The 12244-nt window shown below is 43.3% G+C and overlaps 1 protein-coding gene across 3 annotated transcripts in view; it reads left to right on the top strand.

Moving 5' to 3' along the window:
* Positions 1-8528: 8528 nt before the first annotated feature.
* Positions 8529-12244, top strand: part of LOC143787613 (histo-blood group ABO system transferase 2-like) — an 83505-nt gene continuing 79789 nt past the window's right edge. The window contains exon 1 of one of the 3 annotated variants that reach the window (XM_077276511.1): positions 8529-8650. In XM_077276511.1, coding sequence (XP_077132626.1) covers positions 8562-8650 — 89 coding nt within the window. In that variant the 5' untranslated portion in view covers positions 8529-8561. The remainder of the gene's footprint in view (positions 8651-12244) is intronic. The other 2 variants (XM_077276510.1, XM_077276512.1) reach the window with 2 other exon arrangements.

Below are 12244 nucleotides of genomic sequence, written 5' to 3'. Positions count from 1 at the left end.
TTCCGGAGCCTTTGCATGGACTGGTAGGCTGAGAAGAAGAGCTACCTCAGAAAGACTTGATCTCCTCTTAAAGGGGAGGTTAGAATTGAACTTGAAAGTGATACTGTTTTAGAACAGTAATGTCGAGATAATGCTTTGAAGAAAATGTAACTGTTTTTCATGGAAAAGTTATGTGTGTTTAATTTGTTTAAAATGTGAAACCTAGATAATGTTCTTTGAAGAGAAAGATGCAGAAAGCCCGTAGGGGTAGATGTAGAGTTCCGTTTAACTGAAAGTAAAGAAGTAATAACGAAGGTGAGGATAGAAGGTAAACCCTGCGTCCCCATAGAAAGTTAGTTCGTTACTAAGGACAGAAAGTAGACCCGTAGGGGTTAGTGAGTGAGTCCTTATAGGAGCCAAGCAGAGTGGGCTCCATGCTCTCAAATTAAAAGGAATGTTATGTCTATACTATGTATAGTAGAGAAAGGCAGTAGGCCCTGGCTGAACAGGGCGGTCCTGTAAAAGAAAGGAGAGGCAGTAGGTCTGGTGCCATAGGGACAGGCGGTCCTGCAGGTTCAAAGTAGGAGAATGTGAAGTTACCTTGCCCTGTAATGTGATTATAGGAAGGCCTTTGATAAACTAAGAGTGTATGTTTCTTAAAGGCAATGTTAATTTATTGTTCCAGCATTTGCACTTAGTAGAATACCCGGTTGGGTAATGAGAGTTAATTGTAGCCTGTTGCTATGATATTTGATTATGTTTTGTAACGTTAAAAGTGTCCTCACCTCCCATAAAGGGAAGCCTGTTCAAGTATGCTTATTGTTTTGCACTCAACAAATTTGTATGTCTTTTTGCTAACCTGTATTGTTGTTTTCTTCCCAGTCCCGGAGTACTGTGTTTAACCAGGGGGGAGTGTAGCGCCCCAGAGTCCTGGTCGTTGCAGTACTGTGGCTCCGCCACTAAGGGGAGCCATGGTGCGTTCGATGGCACTGAAGGAGTTCCTCCAATCAGGTATCACAGACACCAATATGTTTCACAGCTGGGCCTCCGGGGGGAGCTAAGGGTGCTATTCATTAGGCCACTCCCCACCATAGTGGGTAAACTGGGGGTCAGGCAGGAAGTTAGTAGAGAAAGCTGACTGGATCGAACGAAGCAACACCTAGTGAGAGAGGGTGTTGTGGAGGAAGAGACAGTAGGGTCTCTGCCAGGGGTGTGATCCTGGCAGAGGCTTGGCATTGAAAGAACGTAACGGGACCGTGCCTGCTCAGAATAGCGGCGGTGCCCTAAGAAAGGATTAGAAGCGAGATAGATTGTGCTGAGTGAGAAACGAAATCGAGCAGAAGGAGAATACCAGCAGGGGTTTTGTTGAAAGAGGCAGCACCTTGCTGAGGCGCATTACCGGTGGCCGGAACGCCGAGGGAGTGGAATAATATACAGCTTTAAGCCATACTCCAAACAGCGGCAGGACAGTCAGTCTCAGGCGGGCTGTCTACCACATATCACCTATGAAGTCTTGGGGGGCAATTGCGGGAGAGGGGCGTCTCTAGGGTCCCGGAAGAACTCCAGGCCTACCTGACAAACGGGTGCCGTTCTTACTGTAACATCAGGAAGGGACGGAAGATTAGCAGAAGATCAGTTAATCGAGTTGTGAGGGAACTTAAGAAACAGACACAACAGTTGCGGGGTACTTTCCGTAAGCACAGCAGGGAAGGACTACAACACAAAGCGCTAAGAAGGAAGGCACTGATTTCCACCTGTGAGGAGAACTCTGGAGGTGCCATTGGACCGGCCGGACTTGCGCAGCCTGGTGGGCCGGATTCCGGACTGAGGACCGAGAGATCTCCAGTAAAGAGGTAAAGAGACTGCAACCTGGTGTCCTCGTTATTTACCGCGACCTGCACCCCACAACTGCACCGCTACACCACCGTTAACAGCACCTATTTACAACGGACGTCCCCCACTGACAGACAGGGCCACGGACCGGGTCTAGCCACCGTGACAACCCCAGGACTGAGATCCCAGAGGCCCGGCTCCGGGTACCCCTCGGCCCTGCGGCGGTGTGGGGGCGCTCCGCAAGTCCACCCCGACGGACACTTACGAACACTCACATTCCTCCATGTGCTCCACACACCTCCTTTACATAGGTGTAACCACACCCAGGTACCTGTCACATGGCTAGTCAGGTGAGCGTGACATCACCACAGGTCCTTGCACACCATATATATGCCTCAATGCATATCTCAAGGAGCACACACACAGCGCCCCCTAGCTGCCACAGGGGTCGCTATACCACAGGTATTATGGAGGACAAGAAAAAAGGTATTGAAGCTGTGTGGCAGGAGGAATCTCATCTGAACAGGTATCTGGTCTATAATAAACCTACTAAGATACTTTCGCCAGAATACCTCTGGGATACCAACCAACCTCATGGTGAGTTCATCAAGAAGAAGCGATTCTTATTAGTGCACAAAAAACTATCAAGAAGTGAGGAACTAAAATGTTGTCATGATGAAATATATAATGTGTTCCCACAGTCAAGACCTAGGAGCAGTTCTAACTTTATGTCTGCATGCTATAAGGTGATTTATGGCATTCTCCCAACAAGGACATTTAACTTTATATTTAATCTTGTACGTGTTGATAATACTTTGAGTGGAGAGGACCATTGCAAAGAGCAAACAATGTTGCTGCTTTTAACATGATGCATATGTTTCTTTGCTATAGTAATCTGACATTTTTAAAATTTTCTTTAAAGGGGATCTAGCAGCAGGCTTTCACACCACAAACTATGTATACAGTATGTGCATGTAGCTTTTTCCAAGACAAGTCCAACAATACCTTTACCAGGGCAGTCCATTCCTCTGTTACTGGGAAATCAGAATTTTAATTGATATGCAAATTAGGTTGAAGGGCTATGGTAGATCTGAATCCTTTATCACTCAAACTCTATTCCTCCCCTAGCGTCACCTCCTCCTATTTGACTGTTTCTTGCCTGAAATCACACAGAGGCTGTCAGTCAAGCAGGAGGAGGCGGCATTGGGCGGGAAATAGATCTGGTGTGACAGAGGCTTCAGGTCTATCATAGTCCCTCAAACTCATTTGCACATCAAGTTAAATACTGATTTCTCAGTAAAAGAGGAAGAGAATGGCCATGGAAAGGTATTGCTGGACTTCTCTCTAAAACATCTGTGCCGCTTCCTGTAACCTCTTTTTCTGCTTTAACTGTTAGACAGCGTCACACTTTTGTTACGGGTGATCCATGACTTCGTCAGTCCTGTTTTATTCCTGAGACTTTTTGTACCCCTAGAACAGGGAGCTATAGGATTAATTGGTTTTGATTACTCCTTTCTGAGTGTCCTGGGCTGGCCTGACAGCTATATAAACCCTTGGGTGTTTGACTTCCACTGCCAGTCAATAAGTTCTGCTTACCTGGATGGCAGCTCTAGTTTTTGCACTGGTGTGGACTTCCTGATTTCTCCCATTTTCTGAACTCGGCTTTAATTTTGACCATCCACTTGTCTTACAATTTATTTATTTTCCCTGATGTGACCTTTTATCATTGATCCTGCATGGTGACCCTTCTTGCCTCTGTTTTGCTCCTCCGGAAGGTAGTCCTTCCGTGGAAACAATCCAGTGAACCTTAATGTAAACCAAGATTACTGTAAATGGGTTACCCCCTTAAAGGGAACCTATCACCCCGTTTTTTAAAGATTAGATAAAAATAGTGTGAAATAGGGGCAGAGCTGGGCTTTACATTACTGCCTTTTTGGTGCTTTTACACCCCCGTTAGGCTGCCGAAATACCTTTGTGAAGTGGCCGTTTTGTCCTGTCACTCAAGTTGGTCAGGTCGGATGGGCGTGGTCACAGCGCTGTTTCTCCCCCAGATCAGGCTCATCATTACGTTGGTGGCGTAGTGGTGTGCGCATGTCCAAGGTCCCGAATCCTGCACAGGGGTGTGAAAATAGCAGCGATGTCCGTTATTCCATTGGTGGTCGGTGGGCGCGGCCATCTTGCTTTGGCCGCGCGTGCGCAGAAGCGGCGCTCTGCTGGCCGCGGCTTCAGGAAAATGGCCGCGGGCATCCGCGCGTGCGCAGATGGCTATCGCGGCTGCCATTTTCGTGAAGCAGAGTTCGCATCTCGGCTTCACGAAAATGGCCGCCGCGATAGCCATCTGCGCACGCGCGGATGCCTGCGGCCATTTTCCTGAAGCCGCGGCCAGCAGAGCGCCGCTTCTGCGCACGCGCGGCCAAAGCAAGATGGCCGCGCCCACCGACCACCAATGGAATAACGGACATCGCTGCTATTTTCACACCCCTGTGCAGGATTCGGGACCTTGGACATGCGCACACCACTACGCCACCAACGTAATGATGAGCCTGATCTGGGGGAGAAACAGCGCTGTGACCACGCCCATCCGACCTGACCAACTTGAGTGACAGGACAAAACGGCCACTTCACAAAGGTATTTCGGCAGCCTAACGGGGGTGTAAAGGCACCAAAAAGGCAGTAATGTAAAGCCCAGCTCTGCCCCTATTTCACACTATTTTTATCTAATCTTTAAAAAACGGGCTGATAGGTTCCCTTTAATGACCGCCAATACATCTTTTAACTGACCTCAGATATAAGAGAATAGCCTCCCCATACAGGTGACAATCCAGCATCTGTCGGCTGTACACTACAGCTGACAACTTGCTGCATCACCCACAGTGTTTGCACCGTTCAAATCTGTTTAACCCCTTAGATGCTGCTGTCAATAGTGACTACACCATATAAATGCTTGACAGAGTGTGGGGGGCTTCCTATTTATCCCAAATGAAGCCCTCACATCATGATTGTATGGTCCTGATGTTTGCCATGGCAATTCATGACCAAATAGCGGTCTTAGAGTCTGACGGCTGTTGCAACCTGTTCAGAAGTTAGCGGCGTTTAGGTGGTAAAAATACACATTTTCATTTCTGTCATGCCACTTTGCATTAATTCCTGAAAATCACCTGAAGGGTTAATAAACTACCTGACAGCAGTTTTTAGTATGTCGGGGGGTGCCGTTTTTATAATGGTATAACTTTTGGGGGTTTCCCAATATATAGGACCACTAGAGGCACTTCAAACATGGATAGGTCCCTGAAAAAATAAATTTTGTAAATTTCCTAGGAAAAAATGAAAAATTGCTGCTACATTTTTAAACGAAAATAAAAGAACATTTTACAAATGGTGCTGATGTAAAGAAGGCATGTGGGAAATGTTATTTATTAATGTTTTTCTGTGGTATGACTATGTAGATTAAAGGGATAATTATTCAAAGTTTGAAAATTGCTAATTGTTTAACATTTTCCTCAAATTTCTGATATTTTTTATAAATAAAGACAAAACATATTGGCCTAAATTTACCATTATCATAAAGTATAATGTGTCACGAAAAAAACAATCTCAAAATCACTGGGATATGTTGCAGCGTTCCAGAGTTATTACCACATAAAGTGACACTGGTCAGATTTCAAAAATTTGGCTCCGTCAATAAGGGGTTAAAGGAGAAGTTTGGGGTTCCTCTGGTATCTGTCAAGCGGAGTGGTTTATTTCATGTCTATCCAAGGTACTATTTTTGAGCCTGTGGCATCTGTCTGTCATGACAAGATACATGCACATACTGTATAAATAGTTTGGGGTGTGAAACAGTGCTTCTAAAAGAATTTTATGGCTAATGTAACCCCAGAAAGGGAGGCACGTGACATAGGAATTCACATGTTGGTGGTTTTATTTTGAGTCATTGAATCATACACACCCCCTCAGACATTTTGTCTTTTTCTATATAGTACATCTTAAGAAGCAGGAGAATGATCGAGGACATTATACTGGAGTACTAAGCATTGTCGCTGTGAATCCAGCACTAGGAGATAAATCATTTAAAATAAAACAACACTGTCTGCATTTCTCTGATGCCAATACTCTCTCCTTCTCCTTCCACCTTTCTTCTCTATCGACGTTAATAAGCAACTCTAATCTGATCCCTCAGCTAACTGGCAGAATAAATGGCTCATAAGTAGAGAAAGAAGAATATTTATTAGGGTGTATTACAGTTTCCTTTTTTGCTTGTTCTGTTGATTTTTGCACACTTTGTTAAAATGATAGACTCTTTAGCATGGAATTAAAGCACTTTGTTGCATTTTACTGTAAGTTAAATAAACAAGTATTTATATTTAATGTAGATGCAAGTAATGTTTTGTAAAATCAAGATTATTTTTCTAGGTAAACTCATGAAAATGCGTAAAAACAGATATGAAAATGGTCGTTAGTTTGTGGCCAGGTATTGGTGGAGGATGTGTAATCGGATGTAGCGTGGCGACTATACACCTTATTGTGTTCCGAAGCGGGTTGCCCATTTGTGAAAAAAACTATTAACATAATTTCCTGAATTTCTCTCCCATTGAGGCAGAAAAAAATGCAATTTTTCAATCAATACTAATAAAAAGCTAATCAACAAATATATCAGAGAAGAAGTACATATTTTATTGAATGGGGCATTATTTATTGTGAAAATAGCCTATCCATTGGAAGGGGTTCTACAGGGTAAGTCAAACATTGCTGGTCTCTTCTACAAATAGCACCACATCTTGAAAAAAAAAAACACAAAAATTGAGCTTAACTTGAGTTGGTACACATGCAGAGGTTAAACGCATGTTCACATTGGCCACAAAACATTAAAACCTACAAGAAAAAAAAGTAAGCAAAAACCCTGATATAACTACGTAAAAAAGCTAAAGTGCATTTAAATAACGCAGAGTTTTTAGTAATACTGTTTTTTGATCAAAAAATAGCACAAAAGCCATCCCACCACGACAAGGTAACTCTGATCGGGACAGTCCTACACTGTCTAATATTAAAACCTTACCATGTGCCAATGTTGACCTCAGTGTGAATAAGGGCAGACAAAAGGACTGGGCCCAACCAGTGAAACACTAGACTGTGGAAGCCTTATATATAATCTCTAGCTCAGAAACAGGGAGGCCACACCCTGGCTTGCACAGAATGCAACAATACAGAGAAAGAAAAAAACACAATAAAGACTGCTATAAAGACTGGTACTCCTCTGGTACTCCTAGCTACAATACCACACACATCTCATGGACAAGTGTGACTAATTTTCTGGAAGAACACAGCCATGTTTTGTAATTTTAGACAACTGCTTTAAGGGAACACAAGTGACACTGCTGTGTTAAAGAAGCACTGCCATCAAAGTAAATACATTGTAGTTGTCCCCATTGATTATACCAGTGTTTCTCAACTCCAGTCCTCAAGACCCACCAACAGGTCATGTTTTCAGGATTTCCTTAGTATTGCACAGGTGATAATTTCATTACCTGCTCAAGCATTAATTCCATCACCTGGGCCATACTAATGAAATCCTGAAAACATGACCTGTTGGTGGGTCTTGAGGACTGGAGTTGAGAAACACTGGATTATACGGTGATGTATATGGCACAACCCCTTTAAGAGCGACCTAGTTCAGACAATGCTGGCATGGATCAACGTGCACGAGCATAAGCCATGCATGCAAAGAATTGCACAGATGTGACACACGTGACAATATCACATAATCATCTACATGATTGATTTATTTCTTTAGTAAGAGGGTCCGGAGCTTTCTTTAATATGCATCGGGTGCGTGGTAGGTGGGCTTGTGTATATAGGGCACTGACACACCACTTATCCTCCCATCGCTATCTCGCGGTATCCGTCCCTCTGAACTCTTCGCATAAAAATCCTTCTTTGCTGCTCGCTAATTCGTGGTCTTCTACGTCTTAATGGTGGTAATGAGTCTAGTGGGTTTATAGTCAAACCTGTAGGAAATGAATAGTACAGTTATCATTTATGGAGGAACGTACACCAGGAATAAACGGTGTCCTCTGCTTACACCAGGTATTTGTTGGCTACATCCCATGGTGAGAGACAACTTGGCCACAGAATGCCCCATGGGCCTTTACCTAACCCTCTTCTTGTGGTGCCTATGGAGAGGGGTGGCGCTATGTGCGTTCAGTCCATAGTGAAGAGGGATGAATTTCCTGAACTTTAGAAAGTACTGGAGCAGAACTGTATGGCAGGGGTGATTGTATGGGGGGCAAGGAAAACCTGAGTAGTTCCTAAATTTTTTCTAGAAACAGCTGGAATGGGACTGAGCTGCAATACCAGACACAGCCTATTAACTAAAATGGCGCTGTTTATAGAAAAAAATACAACCCTTTCCAATCCAATCTACCTCCCATGTAAGCAGTGTTTTTAAGTAACCAAGTATCATGTATCTAAACGTATTTGGGTCCAATTATGGCCATCCTCCCTCTCCCTGTTAACACTGAACACTTTGAAGAAACTTCCCAAAGTATCGAAAGACAAGTAAAGTTTCTAATATTTTTACACAAATATGATGAACACCAACATTTTGGATTTTTTAAGGCACACAAAAAAAAAAAATTCCCCCATATATTCCCGTTATTTGGTAGGTAATTGAATGTGCATCTAGTCTCTGATCACCCCATGGAAACCTTGAGTGAGTGACCATCCGAGTGCATGAGCCAAAGGCTAACTGAAACATGGCGGCCGTTAAAGACGGTTTAAGACTAACCCAAGCAAGAAGGAGGATCCTCTGCTCTGAGGAAGAAACGCTGTACTTATTTGGAAGGTTAGAGAGAGGGGTACAGGGGATCTTAGACTTCATTATCAGCCCACCAAACTCCCCATCCGAGACTAGAAAATCTAGAACGGTTTTCTTCTTTAATTTTAGAGGACACTAATTCTCATATTGGGCCAAGATGTTTCTGGGTTGTGGAATTTGAAGACCCTGGAAGAAACCTACATAACCATGGAGATGATCATACAATGTCAGCATCAGTGATTTTAGAAGCCCTTTTCACCTCTATGTATTAAAATGGGTAGTTTTTGTACACTTTTTAGGAGATGATGTTGCAAATTTTGGATGGGACATTTTAAAGGAAGATCCCAACATCCACTAACAGCCTCCGATCATGAAAGGCACCTGACCACAAAATTTACGTTTTGGCAGAGATATAATACTTATGGGCGGCTTTTCTCCAAATATTTCTAAATATCTACTATATAATTGTCTAAGGTTCACTTCCGTCTGTCCTTCTGTCTGTCTGTCTGTCTGTCACGGATATTCATTGGTCGCGGCCTCTGTCTGTCATGGAAATCCAAGTCACTGATTGGTCGTGGCAAAACGCCCACGACCATTGCCACGACCAATCAGCGATGGCCATAGTCTGGCAGCGAAATGGCCGCTGCTTTAGTGCCCTGCAGTCAGCGCTGAGCACTCACACAGGGTTAATGCCAGCGTTAATGGACCACGGTGTAACGCACTCCATTAACGCAACTATTAACCCTGTGTGACCAACTTTTTACTATTGATGCTGCGTATGCAGCATCAATAGTAAAAAGATCTAATGTTACAAATAATAATAATTAAAAAAAAGGTTATTCTCACCTTCCGACGTCGCGCGCTGTCCTCGGCAGTGCAAGCGGCAGGTTCCGGTGCCAAGGATGCTATGCGAGAAGGACCTGCCATGACGTCACGGTCATGTGACCGCGACTTCATCACAGGTCCTGCGCTCATACCAACCCTGGGACTGGAAGCTGCCGCATGCACTGCACACTGGCGCCAGGACTTCAAGGGGCCTTCAGAAGGTGAGTATATGTTTATTTTTTATTTTAAGTCTTTTTTAACCACACATATAGTGCCCACATTGCTATATACTACGTGGGCTGTGTTACATACTGCGTGGGCTCTGTTATATACTACAACTCTGTGCTATATACTATGTAGCTGTGCAATATACAACGTGACTGTGCAATATACAACGTGACTGTCCAATATACTACGTGGCTGTGCAATATACTACGTGCTCTGTGTTATATACTACGTAGCTGTGCAATATATTATGTGCCTGTGTCGGTTCTGTTATATACTATTCGACTGTGCAATATACTGCATAGCTATGCAATATACTACGTGCCTCTACAATATACTATGTGGCTATGTTATATACTACGTGGCTCTGCTATATACTACGTGGCTATGTTATATACTACTTGGCTCTGCTATATACTATGTGGCTGACCAATATACTACATACCTGTGCAATAAACTACGTGGCTGTGTTATATACTATGTAACTCTGCTGTATACTACGTACGCTGTGTTACATACTACGTAGCTCTGTTATATACTACGTAGCTATGTTAAATACTACGTCGGTTGTGTTATATACTACGTCACTGTGCAATATAGTACGTAGCCTGTGCTTTATACTACCTACAAATTCTAGAATACCCGATACGCTAGAATCGGGCCACCATATAGTATATATATATATATATATATATATATATATATATATATATATATATATATATATATATATATATATAAAATTGTCTAAGGGGTACTTCCGTCTTTCTGTCCGCAACTTCCGTAACGGAAATCCCGCGTCGCTGATTGGTCTCGCCAGCTGCCTGTCATGGCTGCCGTGACCAATCAGCGATGGGCACAGTCCGATTAGTCCCTCCCTACTCCCCTGCAGTCAGTGCCCGGCGCCCACATACTCCCCTCAAGTCACCGCTAACATGGGGTTAATGCCAGCGGTAACGGACCGCGTTATGCCACGGGTAACGCACTCCGTTATCGCTGCTATTAACCCTGTGTGTCCCCAACTTTTTACTATTGATGCTGCCTATGCAGCATCAATAGTAAAAAGATGTAATGTTAAAAATAATAATAAAAAAAAACAACCTGCTATTCTCACCCTCCGTAGTCCGCCGAGCCACACGCGGCTGCCGCCATCTTCCGTTCCCAGAGATGCATTGCGAAATTACCCAGAAGACTTAGCGGTCTCGCAAGTCATGTGGGTAATTTCGCAATGCATCCTGGGAACGGAAGATGGCGGAGGCCGCGCGCGCATCGCGAGAGCTTCGCTGGATCCCGGTGAGTGAGTATATAACTATTTTTTCTTTTCATTATTTTTTTAAACAGGGATATGGTGCCCACACTGCTATATACTACGTGGGCTGTGTTATATACTGCGTGGCTACTATATACTACATGGCCAGTGTTAGATACTATGTGGGCTGTGTTTTGTACTGCGTGGGCTGTGCTATATATTACGTGGCCAGTGTTATATACTACGTCGCCTGTGTTATATACTGTGTGGCTGCTATATACTACGTGGGCTGTGTTATATAGTACGTGGGCTGTGTTATATACTGTTTGGGCTGTTATATACTGCGTGGCCACTGTTATACAGTATATTGCGTGGCCTGTGTTAACGCATCGGGTATTCTACAATATGTATGTATGTATGTATGTATATAGCAGCCACATAGTATATAGCACAGGCCACGTACTATTTGTCTGCTATATACTACATGGCTCGTATATACTACATGGCCTGTGCTATATACTATGTGGCTGCTATATACATACATACATATTCTAGAATACCCGATGCGTTAGAATCGGGCCACCATCTAGTAATGTACATAAACGGTTAAAGATCTCACCTGACGTGATGACGTACTGCCCTTCTGAAAATTTCAAGACATTCAAAGACAATTCAAATATAGTGCGAAACATTTTCCAAAATTTGGGAAATCGCAAAAAGAGATGCTGTCTCTCCAACCGCTGTCACTGCATCGCCAGATGGTTTCTGCGGTGATGATTATGAGCGTTCTACTCAAGCATTCTAAATGGGAGGGACTTTCAGCAGCCAATAGGAATAAAGTGTTAGTTTTTAAATGTAAACAATCTGCATATTTTAGTCTTTTTTTTCAAAACAGCCATTTGACAAGTTGACTTATCGTAAAAAGGAAATGGTCCAAATTAATAAAAAATGATGACTATGCAATGCTGCAGTTAGTTCTATGTCTGATTAATGACCGCTAACCACTAAAATAGGGCCAATGTGATGCCCTTTTACATCTACCAGAGACGCGGCCCGTGGGCTGCTATGGGGCCCATTGTAAACAGGCACAACTGGTTGATGTCATCCCCATTGGTGATTGATACAGAACTCCCCTCTATAGAGGGATGACATTTTTAGCAAAGTGGTGGGAAATTGACCAAAATAGTCATACAAAGGGCATGAGTGTCACAACCTGGCAGCATAATAGTCTTTACTATAGAACCCAAAACATGGAAGCTGTGCTGGGATTGTTCGTTAGACATTTTTTTATTTTTATTTTTTTCAACCAATAGTAAAAGTGA

This window comes from Ranitomeya variabilis, chromosome 8, assembly GCF_051348905.1.
Source record: "Ranitomeya variabilis isolate aRanVar5 chromosome 8, aRanVar5.hap1, whole genome shotgun sequence".
In the NCBI taxonomy this organism is placed as follows: domain Eukaryota; kingdom Metazoa; phylum Chordata; class Amphibia; order Anura; family Dendrobatidae; genus Ranitomeya; species Ranitomeya variabilis.
This window is presented reverse-complemented; position numbering and strand designations above follow the sequence as displayed.